The 21,292-nt window shown below is 40.4% G+C and overlaps 1 protein-coding gene across 1 annotated transcript in view; it reads left to right on the forward strand.

Annotated features, from left to right (window-relative positions):
• The first annotated feature begins 465 nt into the window (after positions 1-465).
• Positions 466-21,292, forward strand: part of LOC116272788 (fibrillin-1) — a 236,939-nt gene continuing 216,112 nt past the window's right edge. The window contains exon 1 of the mRNA XM_031661595.1: positions 466-687. Within this exon, the coding sequence (XP_031517455.1) occupies positions 524-687 (164 nt within the window). The 5' untranslated portion in view covers positions 466-523. The remainder of the gene's footprint in view (positions 688-21,292) is intronic.

The raw sequence follows: 21,292 nt of genomic DNA on the forward strand, positions 1-21,292 counted from the left end.
GCTGAGGAGTGGGGCGTTTAGAGCGCGCATCGCGCGCAATTCGTGCCACTAAAAAAATAAACCCAGAGAGCTCGCCCGGGACTTAGGATCTCTGGGGACATGGGTACTTTGCGCCGCGCTCTTTTGGCGGGGCCCGGGAGGCCAAGGGATTGGCCGGGGCTGCTGCCGGCGGGGGCCTGGGCTTTCCAGCCAGCTGTGGACCAAACGGTCTTCCCTTACCCAAATTAACTGCGCCACGCGCAGGCGGCGCACGGGTTGGGCTCGGGAATGGGGAGCGCGAGGCTTCAGCATCCCGATGCCCTGAAAGTCTCCCCGCCTCGGGGATTTGTCTCTGTGTTGCAGCTGGCAGGGGCCGCCTGAAGTGGGAGCAGCGCCTGGTGAAGGCGGGAGGAGCCCGGCCCGGGGGACGGGCGGCGGGAGAGCGGGACCCCGGCGGCGCGGTGCGCTTCAGGGCGCAGCGGCGGCCGCAGACCGAGCCCCGGGCGCGGCAGGAGGCGGCGGGAGCCGGCGGCGGCTCGGCATCATGCGTCGAGGGGGCCTGCTGGAGATCTTCCTGGGATTTACCGTGCTTTTAGCGTCCTACACGAGTCATGGGGCGGACACCAATTTGGAGGCTGGGAACGTGAAGGAAACCAGAGCCAGTCGGGCCAAGAGAAGAGGCGGCGGAGGACACGACGCGCTTAAAGGGTAAAGGAACCGGTCCCCTCCTTTGGTGTGGGTCTCCCAAGTTTCAAGATGCAGAACAACGGGCAGGATGATTCTCCTTGTGGAAGACTCCTTGGCAAGACCTCCTGGGGGCACCTTAGAGGTGCTAGGGTTGTTTAGTCCCCACCCCGTTCGTGGTTAAACTACCTTGCCCCTACTCCCAAAGATTTCTGCCCCAAAGGAGAGGACGGGATTGAAAGGAATCTTGGGCCATTGTTGAGGCAGATTTTGGGAGGCGAGAAGGGTTCCTTGAGGAAGAAGGGGAGGAGTTGCGAGTGGGATAAGAGGAGAAGCCCATTCCTTTCCCTGCAATACCAATTCTGGTTGTGTCTAGAGGAGAGTACTTTCCTTGGGGTCATCTTGGTAGATGCTGTATTTGAAAGGGGGCAAGGAAAGGAAGGGATTCCCATGAGAGTCAGAGGATAAATCACAAGAGTAGTCGACTCTTCCGTAAATTATGCTTTTTACGGTTACGGATTGGGTTTTCCGGGCAGTGCTTCCTTTAGATGTCTACACTGGAAGCAGAACAGGGCAAGTGGTTCTGAGAACTGGTTTTTTTGGGTTGTGTGGGTCTCTCCGTTTCGCTGCAGCAGTAAGGCTGCTGTGGCCGGCCTTAAGGGGGTATTTTTAACTAATAGTGTTTGTATTATGTACATTCAGTTGACCATTTCACTGGCTTCCCATGCCGCTATTATAGATGTTTCGGCCGGAAAGATTTAAATTAGGCGGGTTGACTAAGGGTTGTCACTTTCCTGTATTGAAGGACAGTGGGAATACATTTCCTTTAAGAGAAATTTGTCTGCAGTTGTTTAAGTTAAAGCCTCCATGGAAACAGCAGGATGGACTGTCAATGACCCCTTTTGTCTTCTTGGAGGAGCCTGTTAAGTAAACTCTGACAGTATATATAGGGAGATTTTGTATTAAATCCTTACCATCCTGACTGATGCTCTTTTCCTGAGTGGAGCTTTATTATGTGGCTCTGGGCCACCAAGTGATGGTGTCCACTTGGATACGTGGCTGATCATTTCCCTTACTCTTTTTTTGTTATGGGGTGTTACAGTCATGTATATGTAGTAAAATTTGTGTTTGTGTGGATATGAGATATGAGAAGATACGAGAAGAAAAAGTGCAGTAAACTCACCAGACCAGTTTTTGACTCCTAGTCTGGAGAAGGGGCACGATGATTGTAAGAGCCAAGGACTTAGGCTGTGATAAAATAGCACAGAACATAGTTACGATTAGTTCGGTTTCATCTTGGCCTTTCTGGAACCCAGAATTCCGATAATGTTGGAAGGAAGTTTGCTTATCATGGTAAGCCTGACCCTGATCAGACAGCAGACGTTTATTGTCCTGTGTGCAAGGCACATGGCAAGTTCAGTAAGTAGACTAAGGCTCTGATTTTCATATGTTCTCAAGAGGGCCTCATTTAGTCCAGTATTTTTCCTTCAAAAATACATTTCTCCTACATAATATTATCTTAATATCTATTCTGATAGAATTGCTCCTGTATATAAAGGAAGTGGAGGTTTAATTCTGTCACTGAAGATCTTCAGGGAGGTGTGGGGCCTGGTCAGACATTTGTCTCATTTCTGTGGGCTGTCACCAACTAGTGTGTTCCCTTGGGAGGCACAGACTGAATGTGAAAAAAGAAACTAAGCTTTACTTTGTTGCTTAACAGGATGCCACACTTTTACTCACACTAGTACTTTCTCTGTCTGGTTTTACATTTGTTTGTGATTATAGAGAGATACCTCTCTGTGCTCCTCACAGTATTTGATCATTAACACAGACCTTATCCTATTGCAAACTATTTTTAAAGCCTTCCTAAAAACAGGGTATTAATAGAATTGTAATTATGTGTGTTCCTAATTCTCATGTTAACTATAAGATTTTATAGTAAGTTATACACACACACACACACACACACACACACACACAGGGTGGGGGTGAAAGTAATAATTTAAAAATATATACAATTAAAAATATTTCCCTGCCATCTTTCAGAGACCATTTTCTTGGGTATTTTTCTATAAATCTTATAGGCATATGTATGCATGTACAGATAAACACATAAATATATATGTATACATACACACATATGTGTGTGTGTATCCTTTTTAATACATGGAATATACTGTACATGCAATATTCTGAACTTTACTTTTTATGTATCTTTAATTCATCCATCTATTAACTCATATGGATCTACTACGTGCATTTTCTTTCTTTCTTTCTTTCTTTTTTTTTTTTGAGACACAGTCTTGCTCTGTTGCCCAGGCTGGAGTGTAATGGTGCAATCTTGGCTTACTGCCTCCACCTTCTGGGCTCAAGTGATTCTCCTGCCTCAGCCTCCAGAGTAGCTGGGATTATAGGTGCATGCCACCAAGCCTGGCTAATTTTTTGCATTTTTAGTAGAGATGGGGTTTTGCCATGTTGGCCAGGATGGTCTCAAACTCTTGGCCTCAAGTGATCCGCCCACCTCTGCCTCTCAAAGTGCTGGGATTACAGGTGTGAGCCACCGCACCCGACCCCATTTTCTTGTTGTATAGAACCTCATTATGTGGCTGAAACAGTTCCCTAGTGATGGCTCTTTAGATTACATTGAGTCTTTTGCTATTACCAACTTTCTTCTGCATACCTGTGTTTACATACACATGTTTATATGTGGTATAAATTAGTAAAAATAGAATTGCTGGATCAAAGGCTTTCCCATAGATTTTAAGCAAACTCCATTTCTCGTGTAAAATTTGAATAACATTTTAAATTTATTCCCTCTGCTTATTGCCATTACAGTCTCATATGAATAAATCCTTTAATGGTGCTCTGCTGTATAAATCATCAGAAAAAGCAGTTATGTACTACATTTTTCCAGTTATTGCTTAAAATTTCTGTTTTTGTCTGTTAAAATATTACCAGCTTCAAAACTCACCTCTTTGACTATAGTGAAACCTGTTTACCATTCTGATTGGAAATGCACAGTTTATGAAGTGAAAGTGATTTGTAACCCCCGAGTCTGCCTGATGCCCAGTTGGTGGCAGCAACTTTCAGCACCTCACTAATCTTTCCTCTAGTTAAAAGGTGCTTTAAACTCATCAGTATCTGCTGTGCACTGGTTCCTTCTCTCCAGCAAATACTGCCTTCTTGGTTTTCTCTGATGTGGCAGGTAACTACAAAATCCGCCTTGCTATTCTTCTTAAAACACATATATATGTTCCTTTCTTGCCAGCTCCCTCTCTTCCTGGATTAGAAACCGGCCTCATTTTCTGCTCACTGGATGTGTAGTCCCAGCTTATCTTCCTCTCTTCCCACCCTGTTGCAGGTGTTCCTTTTTTTTTTTTTTTTTTCTTCTCTCCCCACTGGGCAGCGAAAGTTGTTCCACAGTGGAAATTTAGGCATCCTCGAGTTTCTTCCCAGCTTCTGCTGTGTTTTCTTAGAGTAAATTGCCAATTTCTGTTTTTACAGGAAATCCTTTTTAAAAAAGGAATCAGTGTGGTCCCCATCCACTCTGCAAAAATTGCGTTTTTTTCTATTTTCAAATGAGAATTGTTCAAGTTTCAACACTGTGAAATAATACATGTATAGTAGTTTTCTTTTGCTTGGGCACTGCTTGATATGTGAAATGGGTTTATGAAAAATAATACAATCCTAATGTTATTTGTTTGAATTTCAATTCATAGGAATTTTTCTCAGCTAAATTCTAAACTGTGATTAGGCAAAAAGTGTGGGAGACAGTCCAAAAAAAAAAAAAAAAACCCAACTGTACTTGAATAGCAGTAGTTATGCACCATTTATTTATGACTGCCTTATCGCTTTAGCTCCCAAGTAAGGAAATATTACTGTTTTCTGTCAAAGGGAAAGGTTCTTCACAGTGAGATCTCCTTTCCCAAACCTTGGAGAAGATGGATTGAGAATTCTGCCCTTGTCCTGTGGTTTATAGGTACATGAGACCAGTTGTATTTGACACAATTTGTCAACGTGTGCGATTCCTTTTGGTCTTTGTTTATTTGTTTATTTTTTTCCAGAGGTCTTCTTGCCAGAAAAATACACATGGAACAGTTCATACCTAGGGTAGATTATGTGATGGCAAACTCCAAGGGATTAATTATGTAGAAGTCTGTTATTAAAATAAAGAGCTGTAATAGGGAATCCAGAAAAAGTTCTGTAGACTTTATAAAGTCCATTTTACTTTGTAAAGGGGACCTTAAGACTTCACCTGAAGTCAGATGGGCTAATAATTAAGTATGGGAAAAGATTCCTGCAGAGGTATAGTTTCCATTTATTGAAAAGATTAAACTGAAATATTGGGACACAATTTTTTTTTTAAAAAAGGATTTAGTATTCTTAAATAGAAGATTTCAGCAATTCCACACATGAAACAAGAAGGTAGAGACAAACTCTTTATTTACGGGACTCATTTTGTAATATTGAAGACATAGAGGTTGTTTATAAAAATGTGTAAGTTGGTAATACAAATTAATTAAAACATACATCAGCCTATGGTGAAATGAGATGAGAGCTGATGGAAATGGAGTACAGACTTCCCTTCAGCTTTATTTGGAATTTTAAAGAATATTAAAATGTTCCTTTATTGTCTTGTGGAGCACATACTTTAAAAACTATAGTATTATACTGATGACTCTAATCAAGCAAAATACTAAAAAATTATTACAGTATTCATGTACTAGTTTGTTGGTTTTCTTCCAATAAGCCAGACAATCAGCCTAACCACTTTGGGAGTTTTAGCTTTATTTTCAATGTGAAAATAAGATTTTAAAAATGTTTTCTTGAAAGAGAAATACATTCTTTTAACAATTTCTTTGTTTTTAAACGCGAACCCAGCAAATGGGCCTGCTTAAGCAACTTAGAATTTTTTTCCCGTGAGATTCTTTGAAGGAACCGACATCAATAATGTATCAGGCCTGAGTTCTGTGGCCTAACTCAGGCGCATGACAGTTTAGTGTCTCGTGATGTTCAAGTCGATTTTCTCGTTAGATTGTTAAACCATCAAAGTCAAGAATCCTATGATAAGCATTTTACCACTAACGTATCATTAAGTGGGGTTTCAAAAAGTTCATTAATTCAAGAAGGCCTGATTGAATGCCAGCTAGAGTTTAGTTCTGTGGAAGGCCAGAGACATCTACGCCATGATCCTGGGAGTACTTCAGGAACCATAAGTGCACAGAAGGGTAGCATCCTTGGAAAGGGGGTCTGGTATTAAGTCTAAGCAAATACATAGTACCAATTGCAGCCATGGTAGGAAACATTTAGATAACTTCTATATGCTAAGCACTGTTCTTACTGTTTTGCATATGATAATTCATTGAATCCTCACAGCCACTCTACAAGCTGGGTGCTTTCATAAGCTTCCCTTCACAGATATGAGAGCCAAGGTATGCAGAGGTTAAGTTCTAAAGACAAAACTGAATGTTAACTTTTCTTTCTCCATTAATTTTAGTTATGGTTTTGGTTTTTCATTCCACCGGACAAAAATGCAGGCCCAAGACATTGGTAAAATTCCACTTAAAATTCCTAATATTCTTTCATGCTAGTTCACAAATCCTAAGTATGGTTAATCACATAGTATTATTTAGTCCAACAAGAAACTTTCTGCAAAGGCATTAATAAAACAGAAAGAATCATAGGATGTTAGAGCCAATGGGACTTTGTATAGCGTGTGTATTATATTTTAATATTAGACCTTGACTTGTATGAGGGTGGTAGGTAACCATTGCAGGCAGCCTGCTGGGCATTGTCTGGGCTTCTGAGCTGGAGGCATTGCTCCTTATGTTGTTCAGAACCCTCTTGCTGTCATGTCCCCCGAGAGAAATTTCTCTCTGAATAGGGTTGCAAGAAGTATTTCTCTTTCCAGTGGAAATTGGTATATGTCTTAAATCGTGACCAGTCATACGAGTTATTTAGTTGTTTCTTTTTCATTTTTTACCTTGGTTGCCTGTAAGCTCAGCCCAATTTTTTACATTAAATTGCAGCCATAATGGTAAAAAAAAAAAAAAGAAAAAAAGAAAAAAACTCTGAGGTATCACTTACGATTGTACTTTGCACATACTAATTGCCTTAAAACGTAAGTCCTTTATGAGGAAGATTAAGCTTATTTATTCATTTAACAGATGAAGAAGCAAGGGATGCAGAGTTTCAGTAATTACTCCAGGGACATAAACTAGTAAGTGGTAGAGTTGGGAAATCTAGCCTCATAGCTGGAGCTCTTAATCTTAATATTTTCCTGCTTTTCAGTTACAATAAATCTTGTAGATGGTACATTTTTTTTCCCATGCCCTTTATACCTTCATTTCCCAAGAATCTTCTCCCACCATTGCTATGTGGAAAGACTCAACATTTATTGAAGGCAGATGCTGTTACAAGCCAAGGGAAGCATCATTGTGGGAATGGGATTGATCAGAAGTGACTTTACAGTGAAAGTCTATTAGGGCTGGGCATGGTAACTTATTCCTGTAGTCCCAGTGCTTGGGAGACTGAGACAGGAGGATTGCTTGAGCCCAGAGGGTTGAGGCTGCAGTGAGCTATGATCATGCCACTGCATTCTAGCCTGGGCCACAGAGCAAGATCCTGTCTAACCAAAAAAAAAAAAAAAAAAAAAAAAAAAATTATCAGTGGTCAACAAGCTCACTTTTTTGGAAAACAGAGTTTTATTGAAACAAATCCATGCCTGTTTATTTACTTATTATGTATGGCTGCTTTCTCCCTACAGCAGTAGAGTAGAGTAGTTGCGACAGAGACAGTATGGCCCACAGAACTGAAACATTTGCTCTTTGGTCCTTTACAGAAAAAAGTTTAACAACCTCTGATCTACGTGATAAAAAGTGGCTCTGTACTAGGAGTGAGAACTTGCTGAAGGCAGAGATCTTGGTTGTTTTATTTATCTCTAGGAACAGGGCATGTGGCATGTGTTCAATAGAATAGTTTTTGATGGTTGAACTCAGCAATTTTGATGAACTGATTGACTGGGTATGGTTAACTATATAAACTAGAGCTTCGAGTAAGTATAGCTGAGAAATAAAGGAAAGATGAGTGAAAAATACATCAAGGGAAAGGGATATGAAGTGTCTGTGGTCTTAGGACATTGACTGCAGTTGGGCAGGGTTGGAACGGCGTGGTTCCATGTGACATGGTTTGTAGTGTAGTCTATGAAACGAGTGCCCCCTGGAGCTGTGCAGTTGGCAACCTTGAGCAATCTTGTGAGCTCATACATAGGTAGCGACATTGTTAGGGAAAGGTGAGGGACTAGTGGAAACATAAACATCACTGATGGTTGTGAAAGGCAAGGACGGGGAGCTAGTAAAGGATTCTAAGATAGGAACATGATCAGATCTTTGCCACTGGGTAGAGGTGTGAAAGGTAGATGACTTAGAGAGGAGAGAAACTAAAGACAGGGAGATTTGGATTTGGGAGGCTAATATAGGAGTCACAGTGAGAGTCCGTGATGGGCTGAGCAAATTCAGTGAAAGGGGTGAAGAAAGAAGAGGCTCAGGTGGTTCCAGAATTAATGCAGACAGTACTTGACTAGTTGGTTGGGAAAGACAAAGGGGAGGAGGACCTAGAATGCTCCCACCTCCATATATATTCAAACTTACCATATACAAAATCATTGTAGCACCATAAAGAGAGAATAAAGGGAAATGAGATCAGGCCTAGGCCCTCTACTACCATGAAACAAAGTATTTTCATTTGTGAGTGTTTGGGTTATTTTATTGCTACGTAACAAATTGCCCCAGACTTAGTGGCTTAAAACAACAATTTTATTATTTCTCATGATTCTGTGGCTCAGGAATTTAGACAGGACACAGTGGGGAATCTTGTCTCTGCGCCCCACAATGTCAGTTGGGCTGGAACAGGCAGTATGACTTCTTCACATATGCATCTGGTTCTGTGACCAGGCCCTGGCGCCTGCAGCCGTGTTTACTTGGGTGTGGTTTATCTAAATGGACCCACTGAGGTGGGGAATAAAGAAAGCAAAGAGCCACTTGTCTGGCTGTGCTGGGGGCTTTCCAAGTTTTAAAGCTCTCTCTCTCATGCAGTCACTTGCCTGAACCTGCCCCCGGGATGGAGCCATTGAATGTGTTTTTTTCAAATGGGGAGACTGAGCCCCAGATGCAGCGACTAGGCCTTGCTCAGAGTGAGTGTCTATTGGGGCTGGATCTTGAACAGCAGCCTCCTGACCCTGGTCACATGTGTTAATCCCACATATTGACCGCAGGCTAACTCGAAGGGCTGGGGGCTGGCTGACTGGGGTCACATGGGCTCATATGTCCTTGACATTGGCTGGATTCCTTGATTCCCCTTTATGTAGTCTCAGCTTGTCCCCTTTCTATACATGGCCTCTCTACATGGTCTTTCCACCATAGCCAGACTTTTTCCATGGCAGCTCAGGATCTCTCAAGAGCAAAAAAGTGGGAACTACCAGACTTTCTTCAAACTTAGCCTGGAATTGCATGACCTGGAATTCCATCCAAGTCATAGGCCTCACCCAGATTCAAGGGTGTGGACTGACTATTAAGACTTACCTTTGAATGTGAGGAGCAGCACACGTCTGCCAGGAAGGGAGGAAGTGGAGCCATCTTTGGAGACCAGCTACCACTGTAGGGCAATAGATCTTTGAGAAGGCTAATCAGATGCTTTAAGTTTTAATTCTAACTTGGTCAAGTTCGATCGGCTTAGTTCCCTACTGAGGATGCCTCCTTGTATTTTGCTGCTGTAACTTCAGAATGAAAAAGCTCCATAAATATTGCGTTTGCATATTCTGTTAGATTAATGTTAGGGCATTGTTCTTAGTTTGTCCACAGTTCTGCATTTAAAGAACTCACAACTGTCAGGAATAAGATTAAAGTTCCTAATGAACCAGTATGTTTTGTTTTATTCAAATATGAGAATTTTAAAACATCTAACCTTTTTCCATTAGCTTTTAAGAAAATTAGCTTTTAAGATTATACATAAAATAAATTTAATGTGCAATCACTCTAATTTATTAACTTTGGTATGTTTTAACTTTCTTCTGTATGAAATTTTATTTTCAGTTTCTATTTACAGCCTCAAATGTATGTATCTGTTGGTGTAATCCACCTCAATTTTTTTAAATTAGGGGTTATAACTAATAAGCAAAAATAGGTCGCAGTTGCTAATAGAATTGGTGTTGTAATGAGCTGAACTGTATTATTTTGTTATAAATGGAGTAGCCACATTGTCAACAGAATAAAATTGGATTAGGAATATAGTCAAGTTTGGATTGTGGGTGTCTTATCCTATATCAAATCCTAGTTTTAAATTTCTTGTGACTACTGCTTTTTCAACTTAAGTGACTTTTTTTGGTTGCAGTTATCACTGACTCTTATTTATTCAGCTCCCCTAGAGCGGAAGAGAGAAAGCAAAAATCCCTATCTCCACCATTCCCAGCCGGAGATGTATTCCAGACAGCAAGCAGGCTCAGAGTGGGGAACTGCTCCTTTAAACAAGTGGTTTGGTTCAACATTTTGAAGGGTTATGAATTCCTAGACCATCAGTCATACTTACATTCAAATATAAGTATCCAAACACATCTAATTCCAAATATAGTACAACCATTTTATGATGTTGGTGTTGGGAGACGGGATTTACGTCTGCCCTACAGACACATTGTCTGCTGTCAAGTTTCATGGCCTCGAACTGAAGTATGGTAATATCTTTATTAATAAAGGCAATGTATTCCAGAGGCAGGGTTTCATTTTGTGTGTTTTTTGTTGTTTGTTTCTTCCTTTTCAGTTTCTGTTTCTCCTTCTTTGTTGCCATCTTTTCCTTTTCTTCTTTTTCTTCATCGTCATTGTCTCATCTTTTTTGTAAGTAATTTCATAAGCTGTGCTGCAAATAAAATAGGGTGAATAGGAATATCAAATGAGAGTTAAAACCTTAAGAAAAGTAAACAAGGTCTATGTAAAATACAAAATTTTTACCTGGGAATTTTGGGGTGTTCAAAAAGAAAAACAGGGTTAAGGTTTTTGTTAGGGGAGGGAAGGAGAAAGCCTGAGGGAGGCAGGAGGAGAGAGCTGGGAGAAGGTCTGGAGTGAAGAGTATTGCCACCCAGTGGACCTCGGCTGGACAGAGCAGACGCTGGGTTTTGAAAGATACTGATGACAACCCCTTCACTCCCGGCAGCATTGGGACCAGGTGACCTGTGGTCTTCATCAGCCTCTTTAGGGGACAGAGAGCTTATGGAGAAGAGTCAGGGCATAAAAGAAAGACACTTGGATGCCAGAAAAGATTCCTATGAAAACATGCAGAGGAATGCAGTGGAAACGCAGATTAATCCATTGTCTGGTATGCACCTCTGTATATGGGACTGTGTAAGTTTGATGCATTCCTCTTCCTGTAAATAACGGCTTATTGTGTATCGTTTCCCGTGTTCGCTCAGTGCTCATTTGTAAGATTGTGTAATCAGACTCTAATAGGTTTGTGCCTTTGATGAATAACTTTTAAAAGACCTTCTTATTTTTAAATGTTTTTGTTTTTGCCATTGAAATTATGGCTCATATCTTCTTCCATAGCCAGACCTTCCATCTTTATAAAAATTCATATTACAAATTAGTTATAGTAGGACAGATTTTAGAAATGTATAAATGCTGAAACTGAGGCCCAGAGAAGGTCCAGGAACAAGTGCTCAAGGTGCTTATTTTCCTCTCCGGTTCGTAGGTGTGGAACCTGAGTCACGTGGTGGCGAGAGCTGGCCTAAGACGCGTGTGGTTGGGTGATAGATTGGGCCTCTTTGTTTTCCTACCCTCAAGAGGTTGACTGGTATCTGCAGTTTCTCCGCCGTGCATGAAATAACCAAACCTTATCAATCCTGTGGGCATGGATGTTTTTCTTTCTCTCGTTTATTTGACCTTAGGCAGTGTGGTTAGTCTCAGTGGTCAACCCTGAAGCGGTGATGCTGTAGTAGAGTTTTAGATTCTTAGTACTACCCTGCTATCAGTGGGAACCTCCACATTAGAAGGGATTGGGTGGGGTGGGACGTTTTGAGGGAGGCAGTTGTCAATGAGGGTATCAGTCAGGTGGTTGGAAAAAGAGAAATAGTCTTCTCTGGGAGTCTGAAGCATGACTCCTCCCCAAAACCCTCCACCACACACATACTCACACTTCGAATTGGCAGTCAGAGTCAAATGACCTGAGATCAACTAAGGCAGTTCTGGGTCTGTGATTAAGCTTGGTCTCTTGTTGTATAACTTGCTGGCTCAGTTATCCAAACTATACATTAAGAGTTCATGTAATAAACACGCTAAAGAAGGAAAAAATTCTCGAATTCTTGTGTTTTCTTCCATATCATCTCCCCTAATAATATTGTAAAACATCTGCCTACTCCTAGCGACAACTATGTTTTGAGCATTAGCTGTGTTTGAATAGGACCCAATGCTTCATTTTCAGAATGAACACCCTGTCTTGGGCTTGTTGATATTATTACCTTTTTTCCCAATGATTCTAGGCAGAACTGCCATTTGGAATATCTTTCTCTCCCTTTACCGATGGGGTTAATGTTTGAGGAGATGTGGGCAAGTGCTTTTCAGTGAAGGACTTGATGTGCAGCCTTTAAATTGACAAATAGTTTTTTAATCTTTCATGGACTGCTGGTGCTTCACACCCCAGCATTGAGGCCACTGACCTCAAGTTTGCAAATTTTATATCCCATTACCACCCTGTGAGCTCCGTACTCCCCAGGGCCACATAGTCGATGTTGTAGCTGGAATCTGAGAAAGTGCCTGAACATTTCCTGAAGAGTTGGCTAGGAATGTTTGACAGTTTGGTCATAAAAACCCAGAGCTAGTGGCTGGGGTGTATGTTATAATTACCTCACACTATTTCCTATTTGAGCCTGGTGGTGGGTAGTGGGGTAGACTGGTATTGATTGTGGGACCATATTTTAAAGGACCAAGGAGTCATTTTCAATGATTGCTAGTAACCATTGGCCACACTTTCAGGGAGGTTTGGTAGTGTGGAAATAGGCTTTGGGTCAAATACTGTCTCCACCACCTACCAGGAGGAAACCTCATACGAGTGATTTGACCTCTCTGGGCCTCAGTTTCTTCACTTGTAAATGCGATTAAATTACCCATCTTTCTGTGTTGTCTTAAGATTTAATGGGATGGTTCATTTCAAGTTCTCAGTACTGTGCCTGACATGTTTAGCTATGATGATGCAAATAATTATAATGCTGTTACAGATAAGGAAAATGAGGCAGAGAGTCAAACAGGCTATTTATTATGGCTAAAGCAAAAATTTAGATAATCATTCCTATCTGAATACCACAGTCTCCACTTTCTCATCATAGAAATGATTATATTCAGAAACAGGAGGCAAACCTGAACTTTAAAATATTCAAAAGTGTAATTTTAATGGAAACTTACTTTATCTGTGGAGATCTGGTTATACTTAAAGGCAGTTTGGAGATAAGTTTTTATTTTTAAATTTTCTCTTTCCCTAAATTGCGTTGTCTTCATTGGGAAACAAACTTACTAAATATTATTCCTTACGAACATGCACCCCCTCAACTCTTCCAAAAAAGTTTGCATTTTTTAACTGGCAGATCTGTCAAATAGGCCTTGCCTCTTTCCTGACTAACACATTTTTTTTTTTTTAAAAAAAGAGATGTCGTGAAAAGAATTTAAATTTTAGTAAATGGAAGGACTGGGTTGAAAACCATTCTCTTTGGCAGCAGTGCAGAGATACCCTGGGAATTAGAATTGTTTCATGGCAAGGTAGTGGGCCATTCTTGAAATGTGCTTTAATTGCCTCTGTTGGAGTAAGGATTCGGGTATAATTGGGTAGCCCAGATATCCACCCGCAATTCTTAGCCACACTGCCTTTCAACCTACAATCTCAGAGGTAAAGAGATAAACCCTCTTTTCCGGATTCCGCATATCAGATCTCACGGAGAACTCCGGCATTGCCCCAGTCACACGCCCTTCATTGTCACCAAAGAAATAGGGTGCTCCAGCTGGTCAGGACTGAGCCATGTGTTAGTCCTGCCTGAACCGTGTAGAATGGGCTTAGGAAAGAAGAGTTTGGTTAGCAGAGAAGGGGAAGGGATGCTGGATGGGTAAACACAACACATCTGCACTCCCAGGGAGAAAGCTCCCTTTTCCACAGCATCAGTATTCCCTCCACCCACTCTGTTATCACTGTCCTCTCTGGGTACTTTGTGGGCAGACCTTGCATGCATGATTGGGGACAGGCTGACTCAGATTGGCAGTCCCTGGGAAGAGCCACTTTCTAATTGAGCGTTCCCTTCCTTTGACTTCATGCCATGCAGCAACATAATGCTCATTTACTACAAAGAGATTCTTATTCATTCTTCTTCTTCTTCTTCTGTGTCCTCTTTCTCTTGAGGAATTGAAGATCTTTTTATTTGTAAATTTTCTTTTAATGATTTTCATTTTGATTTTAATGAGAGTTGACTTTCAGAGTGATCTGAAACTATCGAGCATCCGTGAGAGTGGAACAAAACATACATTATCTTAATTTAGGCATAGCTTTCGTAGAGTTCCTATATGCTGCACCCTCCATGCCAGCTCTGGTTAACTGATTCACAGTAAACTCTAAGAAATTGCGGTTGCTTCATATTCATTCACAGCCTGTAAAAATAAGAGTAGAGTGTTTTAAATAAGGAACGATTTAAACAGATAATAGTTATTTTTCTATTTGCCATTGAAAATGTTCAAATTACTTAATGTCTGTCATCCCCTTGGGGTAAATAACACCATCACCAACAGAAAGTTTATAAAAAAAAAAGTAAGAATATAAAATCAAACAAATAAATACCAGATACTTTCTGTGCTCTACCAACTTCCTGGGAAAAAAAATAAACCTCAAATAAAATAAACTTTTCCTTTTAAAGTTTTGAAAACCTTTCAGGTATTTTACAAAGATAGGCAAACCACTTTTTCTCTTTTTGCTTGTAAGCAGTTCTAACTTAATCCAGACATTATTGAACTTTGACAGAAGACAGCAGGGTCTAATTTGACTGCAGACTGACTCATCTGCTCATTTGCGTTTGAGACCTTCCTTGAAAATAGGTTGTTTGACACACATTCTCACACATTGAAAGGTCAGAAGACGTACCAGGATTCTTTGCTAACTGATTTCCTCCCACCATTTCATATTTCCCAGGACCATAAGAATTCTTCCACTTATGCACAGAAAAATGCAAATTTAACCTTTTTATGAACCTGATACAAACAAACCCCCTCCCCCAAAACACATCTTTTGTTAACTGATGGGTTTATGTTTGTCATCAAAACAAAATGTCTTTATGAAAATGGGTCATGTCAAAAAGGACCTGTGATGCCCAAGGGGATCTATCCCCTGAACCAATATGTTAATTGTTTGCACAGGTGTGGTGAAGTCATTTGTTCTTGGATTCCCCATCTAGTGAACTGCAACCTCATTTAGTAGCTGGCTACTTAGTAGAAACACTTTGGTTAGTTCTTGCCACTGATTTAACATGGCACACATGTTGGGATTGGACTGTTATTGTCTCTTAATGGAGGTCCCCTCCCTCTCAGGAATGTTGAGCTGCGTAACAGATAAAGGTGGTTCTTCAAGTGAATGAAAACAGAAAACAAAAGTGTGGCATGACGGCATGTAGGAGACTGGATATCAGGATGGGCTAGGCCAGGTGCTCCTGCAAGTCTGTGTTTTTGAAAAAGAATTTTATTTAACACAGATGTGGATAATTTCAAATATATGCAAAACTAGTGAGAAGAATACAATGATGATCCAGCTTCAGCATTTATCAATTAATGGTCGATCTTGTTTTATCTACTTCTTCTCTCCCTCATTGCATTTATTTTGAAGTAAATCCCTGAAAAATCATTTTACTTTTAAATATTTCAATGTGTGTCCTGAAAGGTAAGGGCTGTTTAAGAAACATAAACACAGTAATATTAGTCTCTTTACCGTGAACACTAATTTCTAATATTATCAAATATTCAGCGAATATTTAAAATGTCCTCATTGAGTCATAAATTTTATTTGTTTTTTTGCAGTTTATTCAAATCAGGATCCAAAAAAGTCCATATTTTGCAACTGGTTGATCTGTCTCAAATATTTTTGAATATATAGATTGTCCCCCTGTCAGTTTTTCCTTATAATTTATGTATTGAAAAAATAGGTTCCTGTCCTCTACAGCAGTGCTTCTTAAGATGCCAGTCCACAAACTCCTGTTTCTGGTCCATGATGAGATGAGAAACCAGGGTGTAAATCCAGAATATGTCACTAAGCACACTATTTAGTTCAGCTTATATTTTATTCCTAGGGAGACTTCCTCAACGAAGGAAGCAGTGAGATGGTTTAGATTCTAGCTTAAGCTCCTTATCTCATTATAGACTAGTAATGTCTAGTTTGTAGACCAGCGCTGGCCAGTTCTTGGACCACACATGGCTTTCACTGTTGGAGAGTTTCTTGCAGTCCAGTGATGATTGCATGCCAGTGGGATGGTCTTATCATGTTTCTCAGTCCCCTGTGTGTGTTGTGAATTGCTAGTTAGAGCTAAATGCTTAATTAAACTCAATTAACTTTTTGTCAGGAAGACTTTATAAGTGGTATGTGTCCTTCCATTAGGAGGGACATCATTACTACCAGTCTCTCTTTTTGTGTTATTAGCAGCCATTGACAATCATTTTCTAGATCTATTTATTAGGGTGGCAGAATGGGGATATTCAAATTCTGTCATTTCCTATTGACGTACTAATGCTGTAAAGTTTTACTCCTAGTTTTGAACTTAGGCTCAACACTTCACAGCCAGTAATGTTTGCAATATGCTGGATCTGATTTTCTTATCTGCGACTTCGTTGTAGAAAAATTATTTAATATCTAAGAGTAAGGATTGGCTATTATGAGCTATGAAATTGTGGAAAATTCACACAGAAGGAACCTGGCGTTTGAAAGGGCTGACAGGGAAGAAAATAATTCTGCAAAGGTTCATTTATCCCATGATCTTTTGTGAGTGTCGAGATAGAAGCACTCGATGTGTTTTTATTTTAAAGTAAGGAATTTCAGGCAAGAACCTTATGAAAAGTTGGTAAGATTTTGGACTATGGGGTGGGGGGAAGAAGATATTTGCAGAGATTTTAACATTCAGACGTGAATTTTTGTACCTTCATTTCGGCATTGCTTTCTAAGGAATGCTTCCCCCCTCTCCAAGAAATTGGAACAAGTACAGTCTTAGTGATTCAAATGAAAGATTCTGAAAATTACTGGTACACCCAGTCCCCATCGGGGAAAGGAAGATAGGGATGAGAGCTGCCCCAGGAGCTCCTCCCCAACTGTTTGTGGGGAATGGTGCATGTGCGTGTACCTGTGTGCCAGGCACATTCTCCGTGTGTTTCATGTCAGTGAAACATGTCCATCATTCTCTAAGGCCTCATGTATTCCTACCTGATAGAAAACTTCTGGGTGAAATGACAGTCTTTTGGAACTGATTTTTAGTCAGTGGGTGCTGCTACAGAGATTTGGAAGCCCTTTGGGTATTCAAGATGGATGTATTTCTCTCTGTTTTGACATCATCATCACCACTTCAGAAGTTGTCATGTTGAAGCTTTGTGCTGGCATTTAGCACCTGCTCTGCTTAGTTATAGCTTGAAACACAAATACTGTCACATCTTCTCTGGAGCTGGAAGGGTGCTGAGAGGACAGTGCTGGCATCACTCACACTGAGAGGGAAATCTTTTGGGTTGGATTTCAGAGAAGAACTGTGCTGGCCATTGGAATGAGGAGAGTCACCACTTTGTGTAATGGACAACATCCCAGCAGCCTCTGAATTAAGTCACAGAGACGTGAAATTGGAGGGTTTTTTTTAGAAGATCATTGGATCACGCAGGCCTTCGAGCAGCTCATTGTCTTCCTAAGCTGGGTCAGACAGTTGCCTGCGTGTCCTGATGGTTTTGCTTAGAGCTACTTTTCAAAAGACAAGCTACACCCATGTTGAAGTGTGTGTACTAACACATTCCAATGCCAGCTCTGAGTAGGTTTTGAATTATCCACATGTTGAATCTTTCTTGTGCTCCCTACACACCCAGTCCCTCAAACATTGAGCATGTTAAGAGCTGACTAATGTTTTTACTGGAGGGTGCAGGACAGAATACTCATTCTCTACTGGGAAATGCAGAAACTATTTAGGAAACAGAAGTGCCAGTCTATAGGAGTGAATGTTCCTAAAATGTGTTCTGTTTACATTGTTTTCCTTTTCTAATGCGCTTCCCAAGCACTGTCTTAGTTCTTTTGCAAACCTAGTAAAAGAAATCAGAGCACAAAAAATGATGTACAAATTCGTTTACACAAAAAAGAGAATACATTCTCTTTGGAGTATTTATGGAAACATCGTTTTAATCTCTAATCTAAAAATCTTTAGCACTAACCTTGGAATGTTTTATTAATAAAATCTTTTGGTTTTAAATTAGGGATTTATGATGTTTCCATTGTGTAGCCTTTGAAAAATTACTTCACTTCTCACATTTTCAGTTTCCTCGTCTGAGAAGGAGCACACCAATACGTTTTCTTGATAGGGTTTGGGAGAAGAGTAAATTTTATAAATTAAAGCTGTCTAATAGTTGCTAATTATTATTTTTATTCCACTGCATGACTTCACGTGGACTAAAGTACTAATCTGGTTAAATTCCCTCAAATTTAAATTAGACTATCTTTATTAAAAATTTTCCAAATATCTAAATGTTTAAAAATAAATGCTTACAACTTTGTTTCAATCGCAAAATTTAAAAAAAAAAAAACTGAAGGTTTTGACTGCCAATATTGTGAAGTGTTAATTTCAATGAAATAATCTCAGCAACTGCATGCTTTTACCTAACTTCTTCTGACTTTGTAGAAACTTAAAATCTGTCAGTGATTTATTTATTTACTTTTGTTCCTGAGCAACAATATTGTCCCTGTTTTGATGGGAGGGCTGGACAGAGAAATGTTTTAAAGATCCATGGCCTGCTGACTGCCGTGTAGTATGGTTTGAGCTGTAAGATCTCTGAAGCTTTTGTAGCTATAAATGTTTCTAAATGATGCAACTGAAACATGGAAGAATTTCACTCTCGTACCCCATGTATTCCACTTATGAGTAATTGTTGTTATGTGTTTGATTTTTTCCTTTTAATTTTCTAAAATTTAAAACAGTAGATGAAATGATATTGATTTCTTACTGGTAATTACACTTTTCTTTCTTTCTTTCTTTTTTTTTTTTTTTTTTGAGGCAGGGTCTTGCTCTGTCACCCAGGCTGGAGTGCAGTGGCGTGATTGCGGCTCACTCTAGCCTCAACCTCCTGGGCTCAAGTGATCCTCCCACCTCAGTCTTCCAAGTAGCTGGGAAGCTACAAGTGCATGCCACCATCTTGACTAATTTTAAAATTTTTTTGTAGATATAGGGTCTTGCTATGTTACCCAGGCTGGATCTTTTTTTAAAACTTAGTTTCTTATAAACATATCCACCTTTTTAAATAAATTAAATACTACTCTTACAGAATTCTCGTTAACTTATGTTGTCTTGGTGGTAAATGAAACTCTAACCTTTAAGATTCAAGTATTGTGTTAGGTGTTGGGATTGTAAAGATAAATCTGAATTTGCTTTATTTAAGAAACTTGCAAATAAATAAATAAATAAATAAAACCCTGGCAATTTCCAGTTTTAGGAGAGGTGAAATGCTTGAATAATTTTGGTATGAGACTGAAGTCAGCAAATAGGATTCAAAACAGATTTGCTTCCTTGCTTCACGTGTAAGCCACTTGTGCTAGAAATCGCTCACTGAAGTCCATCTGTGAGCCAGTCCAGGATACTGATTTTATGTTATAGTCGTTGATGGGGTGGAATCTTCTGGTCTTTAAAATAAGTCAGGTGCATCGAGGATGAGAACTCTCCAGGTTTTAAGTCTCTGATTCATGGACTTGTGGATGTCCTGTGTTGGTCCTAATGGTCTCATGCAGGGGGTCCAGAAGGGTGTCAAGCCTGGGCTGGGATGGCTCTGACTCTGGCCGTCCTCTCAGGACTGTGTGGAGTTGCCCGAGTTTAAGATGTTCAGTTCTCATAGATCACTGGGCAGCTTACTAAGCTGAGGCATGGTAGGTTTGAGTGGCCAAGTTTTCCTCTGGTTGCCTGCCGTGGAATGTGTTTTCCCATAGAAACAACATTTTAAGTTGTGGTCAGGTTCCCAGACCAGCCCACAATAGCCTATTCAGCTGATAATGCAGCTGAGAGACTGCTATTTGACTGATCTGGAGACCAAACCACCACCTATTAACATTGTTTCTATTGGACAGGCCATTCCAAGTTCTAAATACTAATATAGAAATGAAATTTTGGAGCTCTACCTGTTTGTCAATTGGAGCTGACAGCGTTCGGAACTCAAGTATCGAATCACCCTGCACTCTAGGTTCCTGAAAGACCTCATTCTTTCTTTCTCCTAAGTCTGACCCCATTGGCTGGTGTTCCTGTCTCTTCCTGGGGCTGCCAGTACATTCAGAAGATATTATCTCCTTGGACAGAGCTCTTGTTTGAGAATTTCTGGGAAGTGGCAAGAATCATTGCTTTAGTCCCCAATTCCTTCTGTGGGTGGTAACAGAATTCCATGAGCTCCACCCCCAGCTCCGCCTCTGGCCTGCCTCTGTGCAGGCTCAGAATCCCCTCACCACTTGTTTTGTGTTTTCAATCATTTCTATAATTTCCTTCACCCTTTGGAAAAGTACAATGTGGCTTCAACTTGAATACATGGAATGAATATCCCAGTCAAAGAAAAGCTCTTGATGGACCCTGAGCTCCCTGGTGAAGTCCAGGGGTTGCAGAGTTCTGGGAAGCAGTTCTTTACAGGGACAACATGTTCTCATCATGTCATTGGCCATATCCTCTCAGATGCTCCAGAAGCAAACATTTGAGATAAGCTGAATTTTCTGTCTGGAAGCAATGCTTCCTCATCCTTAGAGGGTCAAATAGTTTAAACTTCATGAAGAAATTCACCTCTTTCCATGTATGGGAACGACTTTTACCCAACCAACCAGACATGTGACGCCAGTAGGCCAGATACAGATGCCCTCCCTCGGAGAAGTGATCCAGTACACACTAGGACAGCCAGTTATTCAAATCATTGCCTTGAGAACTTTGAGGAGTCCATTCTGCTGGTGTAGTTTTCAAAGCAGACAAACAGACTTTGTGTTCTTAGTGCTGCTTCATCCAGAGTTCCAGAAGCATGAAGTGAAGAGTGCTAACTTGCTGCACACATGATGTACTTTAAACATCTGTGCTTCTGGTCTTCATGGATCAATTGTCTAGTTTCCTGTAGAGTGCATCCCATGGCTTTTTGAGCTTTAAATTTTTTTTTTTAATATACACACACCACCTATAAAAGATTCCAATAGGATTTAAATTGACTGTCAGTCCAAAATGATGTCCCAGATCTGAGGGACTGCCTTTGCAGCTTTGTTTCCTAATTGTCTTAGGCTGTGTGTGTGTGTGTGTGTGTGAGAGAGAGAGAGAGAGAGAGAGTATGTGTGTGTTGGGGAGGAGGGTGCACGTGTACATGGCCTTAAATGGTGACAGCATTTTTGG

This window comes from Papio anubis, unplaced genomic scaffold (assembly GCF_008728515.1).
Source record: "Papio anubis isolate 15944 unplaced genomic scaffold, Panubis1.0 scaffold20, whole genome shotgun sequence".
Lineage (NCBI taxonomy): Eukaryota > Metazoa > Chordata > Mammalia > Primates > Cercopithecidae > Papio > Papio anubis.